The 22,760-nt window shown below is 45.9% G+C and overlaps 1 protein-coding gene across 1 annotated transcript in view; it reads right to left on the bottom strand.

The window, feature by feature from the left end:
- Positions 1-6,384: 6,384 nt before the first annotated feature.
- Positions 6,385-22,760, bottom strand: part of LOC309799072 (forkhead-associated domain-containing protein 1-like) — a gene marked incomplete at both ends in the record, with an annotated part of 77,461 nt that continues 61,085 nt past the window's right edge. Inside the window, 7 exons of the mRNA XM_082612100.1 lie at positions 6,385-6,583; positions 7,121-7,341; positions 7,765-7,860; positions 10,770-10,894; positions 11,578-11,701; positions 18,558-18,638; positions 20,880-21,010. Coding sequence (XP_082468226.1) covers positions 6,385-6,583; positions 7,121-7,341; positions 7,765-7,860; positions 10,770-10,894; positions 11,578-11,701; positions 18,558-18,638; positions 20,880-21,010 — 977 coding nt within the window. The remainder of the gene's footprint in view (positions 6,584-7,120; positions 7,342-7,764; positions 7,861-10,769; positions 10,895-11,577; positions 11,702-18,557; positions 18,639-20,879; positions 21,011-22,760) is intronic.

Here is a 22,760-nt window from a genome sequence, read left to right as displayed (position 1 = left end):
GGATCATAACGCCATAATAATTTAGAAGAGAGGTGAATTGTTATTAGGTGACAAAAACCAGATGTCTACCACAGTAGCCAACATGTATAGATCATTAACATCTGGATTTATGCCTTTTTTTGGGAAAATGGGAATATCTGGCAATACCTGGACTCTCTTCTTGTCTATAGATCAACAATCTGCTGGGGCTGAGTAGAGGCTCCCTCTTTAGATACAGCCTATGTTCTGCCTGCCCAATGCACTGCTCATATTTCCTCTCTGGCTCCTGGAAGCACTTGAATTTTTATTGCCAGCATAATTTGATTCTGTAAAGAAATCTGTTTTTCCCACCAGAATGGAAGAGCCAAATGTACAGGGGTCAAATAGCTCTCCTGGGCTCCCACAAACTCCTGAGGACAAATGCCTGGCCATTTTTGATAGTCTCATTCCTTGCTCATTTTAAAAGCCTTCTTTAAAAAAAATATTGAATACACAGTGATTTTAGAATCTGTTATCTGATAATTCCAACACCTGAAGTCTTTGGGTGGGAGTGGCAGAGGGGTGGTGTCTCAATGTCTTGTTTGTTGTGTGTGCTTACTCTGGCTCATACTGACTTATTGCTTGGATGTTTAGTAATTTGACTGTCATCTCATTCTTGATTGAACTTAATCTGTGGGAATCCTGAGGGGTCTGATTCCTACCTCCTTTTCTCTCGGAAGTCTTTTTTGTTTGTTTCAGCTGGATGCCGGGGATGCTAATAACCTCTGAACACTGACATTTATTTCCTCAACTTGGAGTTTTCCCACTGAATACATGGAGTGTAAACTTGAGCCCCAGACCCACATGGTTACAAACCTTCAGGGTGATCATCATCATCATCAGTATTGTGGCCATTATTAGTTTTCCCCTCCAGAGCCACATTGAAAACTACAGGTTTTCATAGGCTCCCCTTTATGAAAGTCCAGAAAAAAAATTTTTTTAAGCCCTCCTCTTGCCAGGGTGTGGAGCATCTTTGAGGGTGCCAGCTTAATACAGGCATCTTAGACTTGGTTAGCTCATTTTTCAAGGCCTAAGGCTTAATCTCCCGTTTCCTGCACTTACTAAAGGCAAATGGCTTCCTCATTTGCTTATGCTTTGGTTGTAGCTCACTCTGTTTGTCTGTGTGTCTGTATGTTCCTTTGAGATTGCCTACATAAAAATTGTTTTTTATTATGGGATTTTGGAAACACACACAAAACTAGAGAAGCCTGCGATTAACTCCATGTATTCATCATCCAGCTTCAACATTTTCCCAGTGTTCTCTCATTCTTTTTTCTTCCTTTTTGAGTGTTTTTCTAGGTTAATTTAAAGCAAGTTGTGTCATTTCACGCATAAAGACATCCTAACTGAAAGGACTTTTTTTTTTTTTTACATTATCCCCGCCTTGACATGATCACAGCTAAAAATACTTATAATCATTCCTGAATATCATCTAATATTCAGTCCATGCTCACATTTCCTTGATTCTCTCAGAGATATCTTTTTTACTGTTGGTTGTTTAGACTCAGGATCAAGACAAGGTCCACACATTACACTTGGTTGTTATGTCTCCGAAATGTCTTTAATTCTGTAACAGCAACTCCCGGCCCTGACCTTTTTTATCCCCCAGCCACTGATTTGTTGGAGAAACTGGGTCTTTTGTCCTGGAGAACATTCAGAATCCTGGATTTGGCTGATCACTTCTTCTTGGTTTCAGTTAACTTGTTCCTCTTTTCCCCATGTTTCCTGTAAACAAATAGTTAGATCTAGAGGTCTGAGGAGATCAAAGTCTTTTGTTGTCCAGATGCCTTCATAGGCGGTACTGTGTGATCCATCCTGCATCACACAGTGAGCACATAACGTCTGGTCATCCTGTTTTTAACGATATTGAGATTGAATGGTAGGTCCAGTGCTAACAGACTGAGCCATCCATTACAAAGTCCCCAACGGCTTTTTTTTCCCCCAATAATTAACATTTTTAATTTTTCATTATGGTAAAATATACATAACATAACATTTACCATCTTAACCATTTAAAAATATACAGTTCGGGCTTCCCTGGTGGCACAGTGGTTGAGAGTCCGCCTGCCGATGCAGGGGACACGGGTTCGTGCCTCGGTCCGGGAAGATGCCACATGCCACGGAGAGGCTGGGCCCGTGAGCCATGGCCGCTGAGCCTGTGCGTCCAGAGCCTGTGCTCCGCAACGGGAGAGGCCACAACAGTGAGACGCCAGTGTACCGCAAAAACAAACAAACAAACAAACAAACAAAACACACAAGTGGCACGGAGGAAGCCAGAATCTTGAGAATACCTGGGCCCAAGGAAATCTTGGAAGATAGTGAGTTAAAGAGAATAGTGAGGATAATGACGATGGTAGGAGAGGGTGAATGCTTTGTGGTCCTATGTGCTAAGGCTTTTGTATACAAGCTCCCATTGGGAAGGCTACGAGCTAGGTGCCATTTTTATTCTCATCTTAAAGAAGAGGGATCTGAGCTAATTAAGCAGAGGGAAGGTTAGGGGCTTTTCCTGGCTGAGACCACAGGGCAAAGCGGTGGTCACGCCCCCTAGCCAGGACTTGATTGGCTGGAGATTTGATTGGCAGGAGAGCTGAGCGGCTTCTCCTGCCAGAAGCAGCAGGTGCCCTTCAGCCTTTCTTCCACTTCAAGCCCTGAGAAAGGGCTTGCGTGCTTCCCAAGTGGCAACTTCTGTGCATTTAAAAATTTCCTCTTGAATATCCCAGCCTTAACCCATTCACAAAAGGTATCTGGGTCCTTTCTTGGCCGTGGCGCTAGTCGTATTCACCAAAGAGAAGAGCGCGTCCCATAAGAGCTGGCGGCTTTGGGAGGACCGGGGAAGGCGTCAGCTGGCAGGAAGCTCCCTGAAAGAAACAGAGGAATCCCCACCCATCCATGAGCTGCCTAGTCTTCCCCCTTAGAAACGGGGCTTGCGATGTGCCAGGCACTGCAGGCATTTTGCCATTTAACCGTCCCGCTGCCCCACGGAGTAGGCCTCTTGCTAACAGTTTTGGTTGCTTTTGTTGAGGAACCTGGTATACAGAGGTCAAGCCACTTACTCAGGGTCATTCGGGGCAGCGGTGGGGCTTGACTCCTATTTGCTTGACTCCAAATCTGGCCTCTGAACTCTGAGAGACACTGCCGGCTTCTCGAGGGATGTGGGATGTGGATTCGAGTGAGCACGGCCTGGGCCGCGGTTCCTGTCCCTCTGCCACATGGACAGAGCCACTGGCCCAGTTCGCTGTGAAGGCCCAGCATCTTATACCAAGTCTCATTTTCACAGCCAGAGATATTAGTGTGGAAATAGGACTTTTGATTCTTGAAAGGTCTGCTTGGTGAAGAGATAGATGGTCAAACATTAAAACTACAAACTCCGTTTTTTTTTCGGGGGGCAATTCTGAGGCTTAAGATGTGTCATTTCATCTCAGTGCTTCAACCTTGCCACCGCTGTGAATGGATGAAGAGTTTCAAAGTTTTATACAGGAGGCTAAAAAACTAAGGCTCCTTGTGAAAATACCAAGTGTAATACTTAGAAAAGAGAAATTCTACTTTCTGTTCATTTCTGCTTAAAGACAACGAAGATATACTCCCTGGAAGGAACGGATGCCAAGACAAATGTATACAAGTGCCCTTTAGGATCCAGCAAAACTTTCAAATGTATTATTGTTTTCTTCCCGACAAACAGGGATTTCTGATGACATATTAACAACAAGCCTGAAATGCAAACCTGAGTCCTGGAGTGAAACCCCCAGGAGCAATGGTGCGATGTATCCAAGGGGGCCACCCTGGTAAGGGAAACACAGAAGGAGGGGGTGTGGAAAAGTGAACATGGGTGGGGGAGGGCAGCAGGTGGGGAGGGAATCCTGTTTCTGCCACTTAGTAGCCAGGGAACGGTACCCTCTGTCAACTCAGCTTTCCCCTCTCTCTAAGGGGCTGACACTTGCCAGCATCCCTTGCAGGTTGATGGGAGAGATGAAGCATGTGCGGTGTGGAGCAGGTGCCTGTCCCTTGGTAAGTCTTTCCCCCAGTTGTGACTTCCACGAAATTGAAACCTACTAGCTGTAGCTCTTCTGGGGACCCTGACACAGGTTCAACTTGGCCATTTCAGACCCTTCTCGGCTGAGGGATGTCCAGCGCCAAACAGGCTGGCATGTCCCTTGCATTGTGTGTGAATGAGGCAGCCCAGGAATAATGCATGAGAAACCTCATTATGTAAATCCTCAGGTTTTCAGTACATGACAATGGCTTTTTTGGGGGCCCTTCTCTGTCCCATTCTGTGGTCTGGTGTCTCTGCTTTGGGACCTAGTCTGCCAAGCCCTGGGGGTGGGGGTGGGCACTTCGGGGAGGGGTGAGCTCTCCAGAGGGCACATCAAAGGGAAAGTCACAACTGTCACTGGCCCAGCTCTCCCTGGCATTGCTTGGTGTGAAAGGAAACTGTCCTCTGCCTGACGCAGCCCCATGTCACACACAGACTAAGGCCTGTGATGTTTAATTCACAGCAGTGAGCACTGGAAACACCGCATCCAGGCTCCCTCAGAGCAGGACAGCCACTTTTCATTTCTGGGGCTCTAAGCCAGAGAGCCTGCTGTCTGGAAACCTATTGCCTGGAAGGTTCGCAGGATGGAGGGCAGGCTTCTGCAAGGAACTATCTGACCATCACCTCCTGGTTGAGGAGAAGGGCACCCTTCTATGACCTTGGCCTCCTTAGAGCTCATGCAGGCAACAAACACACACATACAAATACACACACATGCCAACACACAGCACATACTCACATGTACACAGATACACGCAAGCATGCGTGTACAAATACACAGCCCCAAGTCAGAAAGACTGGAGTACTATTCTGGCTACTCAGAAGAGCAAACCCAAATCTTTATTCTCAGAGAGCTTATTCCTCGGTGTATCCCTGGCACCTGGTAGAGCAATGAAAATCAGAATCGCCGCCTTTAAAAACACTCGGGCTGTTCACTCAACTGATTGTGGTCATCATTGCAGGAGGCAGGGAAGTCAGGTCATGATGCTGGACACCCTTAAGCTCAGTACAGTGCTGTGGGTCACTTATGTCTCAATAAAACTGGTAGAAAAAATAGTTATCTGGATAGAAAGAACAAGATAAAATACACGAATTATCAAAAGTTAAAAAAATACAGACGAGCTAGACTATGAGTCTCAGAAAGCACTGTTCACAACAGCCAGGACATGGAAGCAGCCTAAATGTCGATGGAGGAGTGGATAAAGAAGATGTGGTACAAATATACAGTGGAATACTACTCAGCCGTAAAAAAGAATGAAGTAATGCCATTTGCAGCAACATGGATGGACCTAGAGACTATCATACTATGGGAAGTAAGTCAGACAAAGACAAGTATCATATGATATCACTTATATGTGGAATCTAAAAAAAATGATACAAATGTGCTTATTTACAAAACAGAAACAGACTCACAGACTTTGAAAACAAACTTATGGTTACCAAAGTGGAAATGTGGTGGGGAGGGATAAATTAGGAGTTTGGGATTAACATATACACACTATTATATATAAAATATGTAATCAACAAGGACCTACTGTAGAGCACAGGGAACTCTACTCAATATTCTGTAATAACTTATATGGGAAAAGAATCTGAAAGAGAATAGATATATGTATATGTATAACTGAATCACTTTGCTGTACACCTGAAACTAACACAACTCTGTAAATCAACTATACTCCAATATAAAATAAAAATTAAATTAAAAAAAAAGAAAGTTTAAAAAAATAGAGGCAAGCTAGACTATGAGTCTCAGAGAGGTTAAGCTGACACATATATATGGAATCTAAAAAAAAAAAAAAAAAAAAAAAAGGTTCTGATGAACCTAGGGGCAGGCCAGGAATAAAGACACAGACATAGAGAATGGACTTGAGGACATGGGGAGGGGGAAGGGTAAGCTGGGACGAAGTGAGAGAGTGGCATGGACATATATACACTACCAAATGTAAAACAGATAGCTAGTGGGAAGCAGCCGCATGGCACAGGGAGATCAGCTCAGTGCTTTGCGACCATCTAGAGGGGTGGGAATAGGAGGGTGGGAGGGAGACACAAGAGGGAGGGATGTGAGGATATACGTATGCATATAGCTGATTCACTTTGTTACACAGCAGAAACGAACACAACACTGTAAAGCAATTATACTCCAATAAAGATGTTAAAAAAAAAAAGCTGCCTGAAGTCACACAGTAAATGGCAGAACAAGAGTCTAAACCTAAGTCTGCCTAATGCTAAAGCTATTCTGCCACCTTCCTTTGCAATGAGCGAATGCATTCTGTGCTGCCTGGATCCCATTGGGACCTCAGTTGGCTGTTTCTAAAGGGAGCTGAGGGGCAGCCTCAGAGGCTCTGCTCCGAGCAGGGACCTCTCACCTTCTGCTGCCTGATCGCCCTGGTGACCCTCTTCTCCTGGTGCAGCCGCTCTTCCATGTGCGCCAGGGCCTCCTTCAGCAGCGCCTTTTCTTCGGCCTCTTTGGAGATGTCGTCCTTCAGCTTTGCCACCTGTGACTGGTACATCTGAACCGACACTTTGCTCTGCCTGAACACACAGGAGAGACAAAGTCTCTTTTCTCCACAGCTTTCTCACTCACCACCAATGCTCCCGACCTGGGAGATCCTCAGAACACTTCCATATATGCCTGGCTTCGCGGTTTCCTTACAAGTGGGGGGAAGGCTGAAGATGTGGGGACTAGAGGGCAGAATAAATAGCCCATTGGCTGTGGACGTGCAGCATGAAGGGGGCAACGGTTATGCTACCAGCCCCTCCCAATTTTCCAGAGAGGGTTGGGGAACGGATACCACTGAAAATAGGATGGAATTATGAAAAGCACACACATGGTGAAACATCAGACACATTTATAAAAGGTGCACCTTATTCCTTAACAGTAGGGTACTTTAACTGCTGCTTTCTTGCCCAGAGACTTGGGTCCATCAGGCCCTGAGTCACCACCCCGCCTGCCCCCCTCCACACCCAGGCCTCTGTCCTCTTGTCCTGGTCCCTACGGGTCTGCAGCTGCCCCGAGGTTTAGCCTGGAGAATGGAGGCCTGGGCCTTTTGCCGGGAACACGGGCCATACTTGAGCTGTTCAATGTCCTTCTCGTATCGTCTCAAAAGCTCTTCTTTTCTCTGCAGCTGGTTCTTGAGTAGGGTGATCTTATCAAACACCAGGTAGAGGTCTCTTTGTCGAAGCTGCTTGACTCTCTCCCTCTCTTTTGGGGAGAGGTGTTTCATGGACACGTGACCTGACATATCTTTGATGTTCATCATAGTCCCGAGGGTTTTGCTCATATCCAAGTACTACAAGAAAGCGTTTCACAGGTAAGAGGCCTGGCCCAAGACCACTGGTGGCCACTTTGAGGAGGCAAATGTCTAATTCTGTTTCACTCATTTTCTGCAGTTGCAGAGAAGAAACACATGCTTTGCAAATGAGTGCATTTGGGGCTTTTAGTATGACTTTCATTTTCCCCCGCATCCATTTACACTATGCCTTTTGGAGAATTGGGGGGAGGGGGGGAGGGGGAATGACAACAGACATAAACATTCATTCTTACTACCCAGTCTTGCAAGGAATTGGGCTCTGCAATTTCCAGCCCATGCTGGGATAGGAGATGGGTCTCGTGGAGCTACTGTAACAACTAAACATGTATGTGGCGTTGGTTTTAAACTATCTGCAGGGCACACAGGTTTGGACAGGAGGGGACTGATGCTGGGTATACCTACCAGCTTTTCACTAAGATCTAAAGCCTCAGCCACATCCGTTTTCCATAACTTCTCGGTGGCCATGATGGACCCTGGGCTGGAAAGGCCATTTTGAGGCTGAAATAAAACAAAAGAAAAAAACTCACTTGGCATTCCATTATGATTTTCTACATCCAGAAGAATAACCCAAAGAATAATGGAAGAATTGGAAAGAATAATTTGAGAGAGTTGATTTTTTTAACATCTTTATTGGAGTATAATTTCTATACAATGGTATGTTAGTTTCTGCTATATCAAAAAGTGAATCAGCTATACGTATCCATATATCCCCATGTCCCCTGCCTCTTGCGTCTCCCTCCCACCCTCCCTATCCCACCCCTCTAGGTAGACACACAGCACCGACCTGCTCTCCCTGTGCGATGCAGCTGCTTCCCACTAGCTATCTATTTTACCTTTGGTAGCGTGTGTGTGTATATATGTCCACGCCAAGAGAGTTGGTTTTAAATCCAGTCTGACTCTGTGAACTGCTTTCTTTATGACTGTGTTCCTACCCCTTCAGAGCACGACTGCCTTTGAAATGATGCATCACTTGTGCCGTTCTTTGGCCACCGTCTCGTCTGTCTTCCCTTTAGGCCAGTGGTTCTCAACCGGGGGTGACTCTGGCCACCCTACCCCCTCCAGGACATTTAGCAATGCCTGGACACATTTGTGGTTGTCATAATTGCTGCTGGCGTCTAGTGGGTAGAGGACAAGGATGCTGCTAAACACCCCACGATGCATAGGGCAGTCTCCCAAACAAAGAGTTACCTGGCTCAAAAAATCAGTACCGCTGATGTTGAGAAGACAAGCTCCAGAAAAATGGGGACCATGCGGCTTTTGCTCACTATCTCCCTCCTTGTGCCCAGCATGGCACCTGGCACCGAGTGGTGCATAGTGGGCATGTTTGTTGAATGAACGAATGAAGGTTAAGTGGAAAATAGCCTCCCTCCTTTTTATTAAAGGAATCTCATTTCTGTGCAGCAGAAACCATACCCTCACAAAATTTGGCCCAACCTTCTCCTGGCTCGGGAACCTGGTGGGTGGGCATCACTTCAGACCCTTTCCAGAGACAATGCAGATAGTGTTTGCAGCTGCATCTCCCTAAGACCCCAACCAGCCAGCTGGCTGCTGGAAGCCCAACTGACTGCATGGAAAGGCCACCAGACTGAATAGGGGACCTGATCTGAACGACTACAAATAACCATAATAAGCCTCCTTAAAAAATAAATTGGCTTTTAATGCTTGCCATGAGCATCTCTTAGCCCTAGCATTTGTTGGCACTACCCTGAAAACCTCTGAGATTTTAAAAAAAAACAACTACAAAAATATAAAGGCCCCCAAAGTGACTGTGATAGATAAGAGTGGACATATTTGTCTATGCATCTATGGAGATGAGAATAAAAGAGGGTATCTGAAGATGACAATAAACCGGGCAGATCTGCTGCAAAAAGAACCTGAGATACTGCTCAGTGTCTTCAGCTACCCTGAGCTGCATCGTCTGTACCTCTCCAGACGCCCCCTCTTTTCCTGAGGGGAGGGTCACTAAGGAAGAGCCTGGGCTACAGGATCCAAGCACACAGTCCCCACCCGGTCTCTGCAGGCTAGCAGACAGACCACCAGGGACACACCCCTGGTGTGTCTTCAATCATTATTCTGTGACCTTGGGTGAGGTACTTGACCTCCTGAAGCCTTAATTTTTCTTATCTGTTAAATGGGGACAATAATAGTAACTGACACAAGGCTGCTACGATGGTTAAATGACATAAGGCATGGAGCCGGCTGAGCTCAACGCCTGGCACACAGTAAGCAGTTCACAGATGTCAGCTATTCTTCCTCCTGCACTTTCGTTTAATTACTGCCAACCTTGGAGGATTGAGAGTTGGGAGGTTTCCTGCTCTGTGGTGTCAGTGGTGGGATGAGGGCTTGTTGCCAAGGGGAATGTCAATCTTGGAAGCAGGACCATCAGGATGTGAGATCCAGCTGAGCTCCCCACCTGGAGACGGTCCCTCTGCTCCCAACCTCAGAGAAGGAAGGTTCGATTTTATCAGGAAGACCAACACGTTTCTGAAGACTCACATCTCTAGACGTGTGAGCAAATGTCTAGAAAAATTGTAGGAGAAAATGCTGGTACGGATAGGATGGCTTTATTATGTTTTCCAAAAGCTGCTTTAGACCAGCTGCCGCAGCAAGCCACACTGGCCTGAGCTGTCCATTGTCATGTGTCAGTCAAACACCTTATCATACATCCATTTAGGATACAGGGCACCTTCAACCTAACAATCAAATTACTTCTGAAAATCCTGGCAAATACAAACTATGCTCCCTATGGAAGGAAGGTTTTCTTGGATAATACTCTTTAAATACTGTTTAATAATAATAACTATCATCTATTAAAGTGCTCGCTATGAGCTAGGCACTGGGATAAGCACTTTACATAATGATCTCCTTTAATTTTTCCATCATCATTTTACAGCTGGGAAATGAAGTCCCAGAAAGGTTAGGAGGCTGCCCAAGGTCACAGAGCTTGCAGAGCTGGGATTAGGACACAGGTCTCTGATTCTAGAACTTGTGTCTTCTTAATCATCATGGCTCCCTTCTGCTGCCCTTTATGTGTTCATGTTTTTCAGTTTATAGCAAAAAGCAAATGTTAGGCAAGCTCATGACATACTGTTGTACATTAGCTTGTTGGATATTTTCTGCAGAATATAACGTGTGATGTGAAAAGGAGGGCCCAGAGATTGACCTGGCCAGCATCAGTGCAATGCTATATCATGCTGTACATGATGGGAAGCCGCGTTCCTATTCAAACATTGGATCGCTGGTACAGCTAGGCACCGACCAGTCCATACAGGTGCCAGCCCATCAGGGAGGACCTGGCCTCGAACCAATGATGTATACAGTGGTGCCAGGGCACACGGCTAGTGTCTGTCCTCATGCCCACCCTCCCCACGTGTCAGTCAATGCAGAGACAAAGTTTCTTTGGTTACCGTTCGGATCTCTACTCTTGAAAAAGTTGGCAAGTCAGGTTTTGCATCCAATATTTTCCGAACATTTTTTTCTATCCCGAAGGTCTTTAAGTCTAGAAATGATCCATCCATGTGGTCCTTGTGATCTATAAAAGAAAAAGTTTACACTCAAAGGCTCAGGAAGAAGTTACTGCATGTAAAAGTCACAGCTGCTATTTACTGGACACTTAGCACAGGCTTGTACTAATGAGCTCACCATCCTCCCTTGGCAGGTGAGGCATCGAGGCCCAGAGAGGTGAAATGACTTGTCCAAGGCCACACAGCTCATATGACGCTGCAGCCTCCCAGGGCTGGGGCACTGAGGGGGAACCTTCGGCCACAGGTGTGAGGATGGACTTGCACCCAGGCTTCTGTGTCCTAGCCCAGGGCTCCACCCAGCAGCAAGCTTGGTTTCTTGAAAGCCCTATTCCCTCTAAACAGGGTATTTATCCTGGGAAGTTCCCCAAGGTTGGTCCTTGCACAGCATCCGTCTATGAAAAAGTTTCCACTGGGCCACAGTGAAATAAGAAAAAGAAGGACAAGGTTGTGAGTTTTTCATGAAATCCTGTTTATTTAATATCAAGGCCTGCTCTTGACTCTGAGCTCATGCCTACCCATCTATTTTTTTTTTCCTGCCCATCTTTTTTTATAACTCTGTTTTTTTGGTTATGAAATGATGGGGATAGAAGATGGTGGTCCTGGCAAATTGGTTAGTCCCTAAAGTGAACCCTCAAGTCTGGGGTCCACGGTTCTCAGCACAGAGGGGGTGACTAGGCAGGAGGAAACTTACTTGACAAGCTGGCCTTCTCAAGTTCTTTAATTCGTGCACGAAGCTCAGATAAAGCCTCTTTCTGACGCTGAATGACTTCCTCATGTCGGGACCCTTTGCACTTGGCTCCTAGATCACTGAAGGACTGCTCCTGTGACCAGAATGGTGAGGACAGCAGCTTTATCAGTGATCACAACCTCCCTCTCTTGTATTTGAAGAAACATGAACAAATCATGGATTAGCAGAAACCCTGTCACTTACTTAGTACCTTGGAAAATATCATTACAGGGCTTCAGCAGAGAAGGAATTTAAAAATTGCATTTCGAATACAGAGTCACATCTAGGAAGATTTCCAACTTTCCTACCTACTTAGCATCACTATAAATAAGAGATCCCCCCTATGTTCCCTCCCCATGTTTTATTTCTTTTTTATTTCTAATATTCTTCTAAGCTTGGGTTTCCACTTGTTGTCATTCTGGTCTCATCTCTGAACAATCACATCAAATTTGCTCCTGGAGGGGCTTTTTTTTTTTGCTGGCACCATGCGGCATGCGGGATATTAGTTCCCTGACCAGGGATCGAAACCGTGCCCCCTGCAGCGGAAGCACAGAGTCTTAACAACTGGACCGCCAGGGAAGTCCCTGGAGCGGCCTTTGTTTTTTTTTTTTTTTTTGCGTTACTCGGGCCTCTCACTCTTGTGTCCTCTCCCGTTGCGGAGCACAGGCTCCGGACACGCAGGCTCAGTGGCCATGGCTCACAGGCCCAGCCGCTCCGCGGCATGTGGGATCCTCCCGGACCGAGGCATGAACCGGTGTCCCCTGCATCGGCAGGCGGACTCTCAACCACTGCGCCACCAGGGAAGCCCCAGGTGGTTCTTATCGGCCAACTTGGGGAAAAGCTTCTTCTAAGACTTTGTGGCTGAAAATGTAGTCTGCAGAGCTGTGCTATCGGTACCAGCTGGGAGCTGTTCAGAAATGCAGAATCCCAGGCTCCCCCCACCCGAGACCTGCTGAGTCAGAATCTGCATTTCAACAACATCCCCATATGATCCGTGGACACCTTTGAGTTGAGAGGTGCCACTGTTAACTATCCTCTAATTGGCTGGTTTCTGGAAAAGTAAGTAGCCGTTTTGGCCATGTGTTTCCCCTGATATGCATGAAGAGAAAGCAAAAGACTGAAATACAATTGGTTGGTCTTGCACACACTTAGACACAAACCAGGACCCGCAGTAACGACTGGGATTTGTATCAATAAAATCAGCTGCGGTATATAAACAAAGTACCATTTCTAGACATTTCAATAACCTTGCCTCTTCAAGTTGATCTTCAAGTTGATCTCTGTGTTTTAGGATTCAAGCTTCATGTTAATTCCTCCTACATCATTCACCCTCTGTAATTAATGTAGCTCCCAACAAGGAGTTGCTGAGATTCCTCCATCTGAGTACGTGTCCCCTGTTTCTCATAGGAAAGCCCATTTCATCAGTTTCCAGTAGTAAAGAGAAGGACGGGGACCACCTTACCGATTTCTCTGCCATTAGCCGCTTGACTCTGGCTTTCAGCTTCTCCTCTTGCTGTAGCCTTTCCTCGGTCAGCTTCTCCTTCTCTGCCAGATGCTGCCGTAACTCTTCTTGCAGCAAATAGTGCTGAGTTTCCTGAGAACTGTTGATCTTCATCTGAAATGAGGGGAAGGGAAACTGCAGCTGATGGGGGACAGGACTAACGCAGGAGTCATTTCCACTACCTTTGGGGGCGGGACAAAGGTTCACGAAACTTTCTTCAAAACACAGAAAAACGATGCTTAGCTTAGTAACTAATAGCAAAGTAGTAGAGCATCGTGGTTAAGAGCTCAGACTGTAGATCTAGATAGAATCTCAGCTCTAGTTCTTTCTAGACACTTCTTCATATAGAAAATAAGCGGGTGAACTAAGGCAGGCCGTCTTCCTCCTCATTCATCCCTGCCGGCCGCTTGGGTGCGGGATTCCGTGGAGAGCACGGGCCCGTGAAGGGGCTCTGCAGCACGCCTACCTGACCTACTGCCCTTTTCAAATTGGCTTTAATGAGGTTTTCGCTGTTCCTCATTTCTTTCAGCTGAAGCAATTTCCTTCTGGAATCCTCCCGAAGCTTCTCTTCTACCTGAAAGGATGATGAAACCGAGGGCTTGCTGCTAATGTGATCATCATGCCCTCTGGGGAAACTCTTCTGGGGGGGCTAATGGCAGTGGGGGAGTCCCTGAGGGGTAGGGACAGCTGCAGACCAGCAGCAGGGGTCACAGGCATGCACAGGGTGGAGGCAAACTCACAGGGAGTTGTCCCCTATGGGAAAGGGATGAGCTCTGCACCCGGGGCTCAACTATGTTCCACCGCACACTCCCATCCCAGCTCGGTCCCTAACAAGCCGTACGACACTCGGAAAGTTATTTCACTGCTCCGGGACTCAGTGTCCTCATCTGTCCAATGGGGATGATTATACTAGTATCACTGCGTAGAGTTCTTGTGGGGATTCAATGTTCGGAATAGTGCTTAAGGGCTCTGTGAGTGTGTTAAGTACTGTTGTGACCTATGAAAGGGGGACGGGAATGTCCGCCGTACAGTCTCGTTCTACTAACTCGTGATGGGTACTTGGAAATGTTATGATTGGGTTCATTATCATAACTGTTTGTCATTACCACTTTGAGCACACTCACTGGTGGTAACCTCTATGGAGGCTTGCTAAAGCAATGTCTATTAAGAATTGCAGCCTGCAAAGGAAGGCATTTAAAGTGGAGAAGCTTGCTTACTTTTCCCCCCTTGCTTGGGTAACAGTCAACGCACGATAAGCTTGGGAGTGCCCCACGCTTCCCTTGGCTGGCCAGTGTAGGCCTCGCAGCTGCTCAATTCTTGGATGCACCTGCTGAGTCCTGGGCCCTGGCACTAACAGGAAATGAGGCAAACTCTCGTAAATAAATGGAAAGTTTTAGTGCTGAAACAAATTCACAGGCTGTTTTTTTAGGGATCTGAAGAGGGGGATCACAGGGATCTAATAAAAGACCCAGAAAAGCCATTAAGAGCTTTCTTCTGAGTAGTGTGGTCCAGTGGAAGAGCCTCTACCCAGCTCCGTTACCTTGGAAAAGTCATCTAAACTCTCTGGGCCTTAGTTTTCTCCCACGTCTAAACATGCTCGGACTTCTAGGTCAGCAGCCTGTTTCATGTGCTGCAAAAGCCAAGTCCAGCCTTGGACTCTGCCCCTGTCTGTGTTCTGCATGAACAGCCCCCGTTCCCAGCCCCAAGCCTCAGAGTCACCTTCAGCGGCCGCCCTGCTCCCTCTCTCACACTCGGTCGTCTCACGCCTGTCCTCCAGTCCCTCTCACATGCAAGCTGGACTGTGACAACTGGCCTCCTCGCCTCGAGTTTAGTTTCTTCCAGTGCAATCTTAACGGTACTGTGAGAGTTACCCAGCTGTAAGGCAGCTCTGTCCAACAGAACTTTCTGCAATGGTACAGGTACTCTGAGCGAGGCTGTGTTGTCTAATACGGCAGCCACCAGCCACATCTGGGGATCGAGCACTCGAAATGGGGCTGGTGTGACGGAGGAACTGAATAAATAATTTTATTTAATTTTCATTAATTTCAGTGTAAACAGTAGCATGTGGCTGTTTGCTACGCCAGGGTCACTGAAGTCAGACGAACCTGGAGTCAGACAAAACCAACTGTGCCATTGGGCTAGTTATTTTACTAGTAACTGGTAGCCTTGACTTTCTCATCTGTAAAATGGAGAGGATGATTTCTAGATCACAGCGCTGTTGTGAAGATGAAGAGATGAAATGTTCAAGGAAACTCCTAGTACGTGAGAAATTGTAACTATCATTTTCACCCTAATTACTGTCCACGAATGTCATTGCATCAGTCACTTGTTCAGAAGCCTTAGTAGCTCCCCACTGCCTGTGTGGTACAGAGCCCAAGCGCCTGAACTAAGGCAAAACACCAAGCCAGGGATTCAATAAGCCCCTATGAACTCTGAACGAGGTAAATAAAACTGAATCCACACCTAGATAAACCATAATAAAACTGCTGGAAATCAAGGCAAAAGACAATCTTAAAAGCAACCGGAGAAAAAGACAGATTATGCAAAGGTACAACAGTTAGGCTTACAGATGACTTCTAAATAGGAATAATAGGAGCCACAAGACAATAGTGAAATATCTAATGTGCTGAAAGAAAAGAATTGCCATTGTAGAATTCAATACGCAGTCAAATGCGTTTTAAGAGTGAAGGTTAAATATACATCTCCAGGCAGACACACAGGCACATGTGAGAATTTGTCATCAGCAGAGCCACAATGAGGGAAAACATTAAAGGGTATTCTTCAGACACAAGAAAAATGAACCCAGGTGGGTGATCAGAGATGCAGAAAAGACAAGCAACAGTAAGGGTAATGTGTGGATATGATACTGACTATAGAAAAACACTAATAATGTCTTGTGGGATTTTAAGTATCAAGAGGAGTTTAGAAAATGACAGCAATGGCTTATAAATCTGGAGGGGCTAAGTGAAGTTAAGGTGTTTGAAACTCATTGCACTGTCAAGGAGAAGGGCATAATTATCAACTACTATTGCCTCTTGGTAAGTTAAGAATGCAGGGCTTCCCTGGTGGCGCAGTGGTTGAGAGTCCACCTGCCGATGCAGGGGACATGGGTTCATGTTCCGGTCCGGGAGGATCCCACATGCCGCGGAGCGGCTTGGCCCGTGAGCCATGGCCGCTGAACCTGTGCGTCCGGAGCCTGTGCTCTGCAACGGGAGAGGCCACAACAGTGAGAGGCCCGCGTACCGCAAAAAAAAAAAAAAAAAAGAATGCATATTGTAGTCTTCAGGATGACTACTAAGAGAATAGTAGAAGAGTGAAAAACTTAATTAATGTGTGAGTTTGGTGAGTCAAGGATGAATGCTATTGTCTTACTATTACTAAAAGAATAGTAAAAAAGTGAAATATTTCCAAGCTAATTGAGGGGGAAAGTGGAATAAGAGAAAACCATCCACTCAGAAGGAGGCAAGAAAGGAGAGAAAGGAACATACCACAGATGGTACATCTGGTATTGAGCAAGAAGGTAGATTTAAACCCCAGTACATGAGTAATTACATAATATAAATGGACTAAAAGTCAAAGATTGTCAAACTGGATTTTGTAAAAATGATACGCTATTTGATGGCATATGTCTAAACCTTAAGACAAAAATTGACAGAGAACATATGAAAAAGATATGGTATGAAAACTGTAACCAACAGAAAGCCAGTGATGAAGCTAAATGACAAAGGAGACGTTAAGGGAGAAACACTAATAGAGATGAAAAGGGACATTTCATGATGATCTAAAGTTTTGCTCTACAGGAAGTATTAGGATTCTAAATTTATATGCACCTAGTAACACAGCCTCAAAATATATAAAGCAAACATCGTTCATATTAAAAGAAGAAACACACAAATTACAAACATGTTGAGATTTTTAAAAACATTCTCAATGATGGAACAAAAAGACAAAAAAAATTCAATATGAGAATTTAAGTTGGAACAACCTCATTGGCAAACTTGATTTAATGGATCAATTCTTTCTTAGATAATTTCACAATTAAGATCTGAAGGCAGTCTAGGGTAGTGGTTACACACATGAGCTTTGGAGTCAGGCAGACCTGGATTCAAGTTCTGCCACAACTACTTTATGCAAGTGAACTTGGATAACTTCCTTCACCTCTGTGAGCCTCAGTTTTCCCGACTGTAAAGTGGGGTTAATACCAGTATAGACCGCATGGGGTCATTGTGAGGATGAACAGAGATGATGCAGGTGGAGTACTTGCCCCAGAGTGGTTCCCAGGCCGACCTGTCCCTGCCATACCTTGCTCTTTTCCTGCAGCATCATAGAGATCAGGCTCTGCTCGGTACTGCTCCTTTTCAGCTCCACCCTGAGCTTCCTCATTTCTTTTTCCATGTCCTGGATTTGCTGAAAGAGTTCCAACAACAGGAAAGTCAACTTCAGAACTCATTTCATCCGGTTCATTAAGGCAGAAACCTAGTCTGGGATTCGCTTCATTCCTTCCCTTGGGGGACAATTCCACATCCTTGAGGCAAAGTAGACTTTCTTTCAACGGATGCAATGAAACGGCTGGGTGAGGGAAAATTTGAGTTTCTTTTGAAGATCAGCATGGATCCTGGATTAAACAGTACAAGATACCTATCCACTCATTAGAATCTCTTTCCTTGGGGTATATTTTTGAGTTCAATCTAAATAAGGGCTGTTTGGAAGACACAATGGGCACAGTTTGGAAGCAAAGAACAATGACATTTTTCTGTTTTCTCATTTGAGGCAGAGAAGTGTGCTCCTGACAGAGAGAAGAACACACATCTCCTCCCCCCGTCCCAGGCACCGTCCTTCCCAACGGATGGAAAACGTATGCCTAGTGATGTGCACGAGGGTTCGGGCCAGTACAGGGGGTGAACATTTACATTTAGTTGTCATCTTTTTATTTTATAAATTTTTATGTTCACCTTCCATACAAGGCCAGTGATACATTTGCTTTTTATTTTGTTTTTATGAATTGTTGTAAAATTGAATGTATTTAAGCAAAAACACTTCAAGAAGAGTTGTGTTAATAACAGTGCTCAGGGCTGTGCTAAAACTTGTGACAGTGGATCATGAAAGTCTGGGCATCACAAGTCCAGGGGTAGGGACCACGGTCAATTTCTAGCAGCATATGGTGGCCACCTCCCGTCCCTGTCCCCAGGGGAAACCTGATGAGGGGCCTTGAGCCAACTGCCCAGAAAATCTGGGGAGAGTGTGTTTTCCATGGTCTTTTCACCCATCTCTTTGAGGCTAGCAAATCAAAGAATTAGGAGACTACATTAACAGACAAACACCCAGAAAGCCCCAGAGCTTGTGCTAGCTAATGGGCCAAGGAACCCCTCCAAAACCCTCAAGGCCACAATCTAGGCTTTCAGTGGACACCTAGGGGTCAGGAGGTTCAACGCACGGTTTTGCAGAGTTTTAACTCTTTCTCTTGGGCTTCCCACTTCTCCTTCTGGGCATCTTCCTTCTGTAACTCTTCTTTCAGCACTGAGCACTGTGGAGAAAAAGGACAAGGCCACGGGGGCTTGGCTGGGGGTCCCAAGTACCTGTGTTCACGCCCAGGAGTGTTTCCTGCTGTATAACCCAATCACACCTCTGAATTCTGAGAGGCGAGACCATTTGTGTGATGGGAGCACGGGATCCTGCAGTCGTTCCCAGTTCACCCCTCTCATGAGTTCTGAGGAATAGAGCGTCTAAATTCCTCTTCAAAAGCCAGCAAACTTCACTGCAGGGGAAATCCAGCTTTGTAGAGTCTGGGTACTTAGGGTGCAGGGATTGGGATGTTTTCACGCTGTGACCAGTGAGGGTGCAGGGGGCCGAGCCAGAGAGCTGGGGTCCATCTTAGGGCTTTTGTGCAGGTTGCATCTCAAAGACACAACTGCCCTGACTGGTGTGGAGGGGTAAACGGAGCTGTCTTGCCCGAGGGCGTCTCGGCAACAGGCATTAAGTGCATAAGGATGGATGTGCCTTCTTTTGACCCAGCAATTCCCACTTTAGGAATGTACCTTAAGGACAGTGACTGGAGAAATAAGTAAATCTGTAGTTTCAAGGATGCTCTTCACAGAAATGTCAGTAACCGTGGAATAAAAAAAAAAAATGAGGAAACAACCCAAGTGTTGTTTAGAACAGCAGACCACTTTATAACACTGGGTACATCCAGGAGAAAGTATGTAGCTTTTAAGACGAATGATAAGAGCATTGATTTATTAGCACGGGAAAATAGTAAGTATTTAAAAATTTTAAAAATGTGCATAGAATAAATTCACTATAAAATGATTGATTGATTGATTTCTAGGCAATATATAGAAATAAGACTGGAAGAACATACATGAAAATATTAACACTGATTTCTCAAGGTAGCATTTCCTCTCCTCTCTTTTTATTTTTTCTTCTCAATGTCATCTACTTATTTTTCTAAAATTAACACACATGATGTATGTCATTAAAAAAAAAAGGCATCTCAAATGTTCACAAGAGCAGTACCCTTGGTGGTGACGAGTCCTTGTGCTACTGGCCAGCACAGTCTAGAGGAGAAGGGACCTCATTCCGAGGTCAACAAGGAAGGGGAAACGGGGACATAAATCATCCAAATGCACTTCAGGAGGTAGAAGAGCCAAGCAGGTGCTGTCTTTGCAGATTCCTTCTACTTAGCACCAGCTCTGCATCCCCTTTCCGTCCCCAACAGACACACACACACACACACACACCACATTAAACAGCTATAGCACATGCCTGGGAAGACACTCTGCTTGGGAGAAACGAATGCAGAGGGCTTGGCCAGGCAGCCGACCCGGGGCAGAGGCAGAAGAGCACAACTAAAACCAGCCTCCCACTTCTCGGAAAACGATTTTGTCATCCCCATTTCACAAATGGGGAAATGGAGGCCAAATAATTTACAATGAAAGAAAGCTCTGGGATTGGACCCTGGTCTGTCTGATCCCAAAGCTCGTGCAGTGCCTTTCACCAGCTCCAAACTGGGTATGGTACTATGTACTAGGTATTACTTATTGTGCCTTTTCCTTGGAACCTCAAGATCTGTTCTCACCCCACCCCCATGCAGACCTAGCTATCGGGTAGCCTCTGGGAATCTCTGAGGTGCCACCTGAGATGAAAGCTTTGAGGTTTTACCTTGACTCACAGAAACAGGCACATCATGCAAATACTGAGAAATCTTATCCTATAGAGGCAGGATTCTAAAGTTAGCATTGAAGGCAAGATTTGCAAATAGTCAGTTACATGGAAAAAGCTCTTTGCTTGCCTACCACGTTCATCTTCCATAGAGACATTCTGCACACTAAAGTCTAAGGAAGAAATGAGAGTCTGCGTGTTTGCATCTGGATCTTCAAACGTTCTGCTTTGAAGACAATTATGAGAACCAGAGGTGCTGGGACCACGATGCAGCCGTGTGGTCATCCGTGCTCACAGAGAGATCGTATTCTGTTTAATGTTAAACTTTGCAATGGCAGTATATGCTCATAGGGGTGTTTGTTGCTGGGATTAAACAAACTCATTTATAATAGGGGTTAGAAAATGTTTGCTGGATTTGAAAATCTATTATGCTTATTCTGAGCCACATACAAGCTGTCCTTTGAAAGGCTTCAGAGAAGTTGGCCACCTGCCCAGCAGCTACCCTCCCTGTGTCCTTGGGCACTGGCCTCATCTCACCACCGTGTGTCATGTGACTCCACTGTGTCTGCTTTTCGCAGCTACAATTTGCTGATGACCTGACACTCACTCTGGAGCTGAGGGCTTCCAGCTGGTGATCCTTTTCTTTGTTCTCACTTTTCAGTTGATTCACCTCCTGTTGTAGTTGTTGAACTTGACCATCCTTTACTAACACGTCTCTTTGCAAAGATGACACCATCTCTGTAAAAGAACCAAACCAAACCAAAACAAAAGACTCATGGAGGTCAACGAGGCAGGAAGGATTATTGGCAACACCGTGGCTGTCAGCCAAAGTTTGCAAAAGACCTTCCAAGTCCAGGCCACCACCGCTGCCTTCCTACAATTGGGGAGGCTTTTTCCAAGGGTCCCAGAGCAGGAATGGGAATGAGAGCGAAGTCCACAGAACAGGGTTTGAGGCTTCAGTGAGAATGAGGGGCAGTCAGCACCAGCGAGAGGAGAAGCCTTTGAGGGCCCCTTGTGGGCACAGGCCAGGCAAAGCTGGGAGGAGAGGCCACACCATTGGCCTGGGGAACAAAGGCCCAGCACAGGGAAGGTCCAGGAATTCTTCTCCAGAGGCCAGGAGACGGGCGTGTGGCAGAGGGCACTGCTGGACACTATTGATGGGGGGGTTGGTTTCACAGTCCTCTGAGTTTGGACCCCTCTCTACCACTTATTAGCTTGGTGGTCTTGGACAAGCTATTTCACCTCCCACTGTCTGTCCCACACAGAGTTATTGTAAGGGTCAAATGATGCAGTATGTCCCAAGAACACAAAGTGGCTAAATTATGTTTGTTCCATGGCGCCTATTATTTTTCTCGGCAGCCAGCTTCCAAAATGGCCCCAATGATCCCTACCACCTAGAATTCATGCCCTGTGTAGCCCCTCCCACCCTGAATAGGGCTGCCATGGGTAACCAATATGATACTGTGGAAATGACGGACTGTTTCCTCCCAGGCTGTGTCATAAAAGACACTGTGGGCTCCTCTTTGCTCTCTCTTGAATCACTCACTCCGGGGGAATCCAACTGCTGTGTCGTGAGGACACTCAAGCAGCCCTAGAGAGAAGCATGTGTGCTGAGGGACTAAGGCCTCCAGCCAATAGCCACATGAGCAGCCATTCTGAAGGGGGATCCTCCGGCTCCCCCCGAGGCTTTAGATGACATGACTGATGCCCCAGCCAACATCTTGACTGCAACTCGTGAGAACTAAGTCACCCCCCGCTCAAATTCCTGAACTACAGATACTAGGTGAGATAATAAATATTGGTTGGGGTTTTATCCATTACATTTTGGGGTAACTTGTTATGCAGCAATAGATAACTACTCCATTACTGTAGGATCATTTTTTTAAACATCTTTATTGGAGTATAATTGCTTTACAATGGTGTGTTAGTTTCTGCTTTATAACCAAGTGCATCAGTTATGCATATACATATCTCCCCATATCTCTTCCCTCTTGCATTGTAGTATCATTTTGAATAAAAGTGGGAAGAAGGGTGCATAAATGCAGTGGTATTGGGTTATCTCCTACGGTTCTTTTCTTGAAAGAACATCAGGCCCAGTTTTAGTGGTAGGTATCAATCAAGAATGTCTATGAAATAAAGCACAAAATGCTCCAGAATTTCATTTTAAAAATGAGCTTTGCCTCCAGGACACAGTTCAGTTACTTGGAAATCCCTCTGGGGCTTGCCACACTTTGAGTGGGTCCAGCCCATCTCAAGCGTTATCCCAACCCAGGTCTGTCCGACTCCCTGATCGGAGAAGGTGGGATCTGAGACAGGCTCGATGCTTGCATGAGGTTTCACTGGCCGACATACGGGAGGAAGGTGAGGACCAGCGAGTTCATCCTTCCATTCCTGGTGCCCAGAACAGCACCTAGCCTGGGGGAGGTGCTCAGAAAATATCTGAGGACATCCCAAGTGAGGGAGGAGCATAAGCAGAGACCTGGGGGCA

This window comes from Mesoplodon mirus, assembly GCF_964341445.2.
Source record: "Mesoplodon mirus genome assembly, chromosome: 3".
Taxonomy (NCBI): domain Eukaryota; kingdom Metazoa; phylum Chordata; class Mammalia; order Artiodactyla; family Ziphiidae; genus Mesoplodon; species Mesoplodon mirus.
Note: the sequence above shows the minus strand (reverse complement) of the source record. Positions and strands in the feature narration are given on the sequence as shown.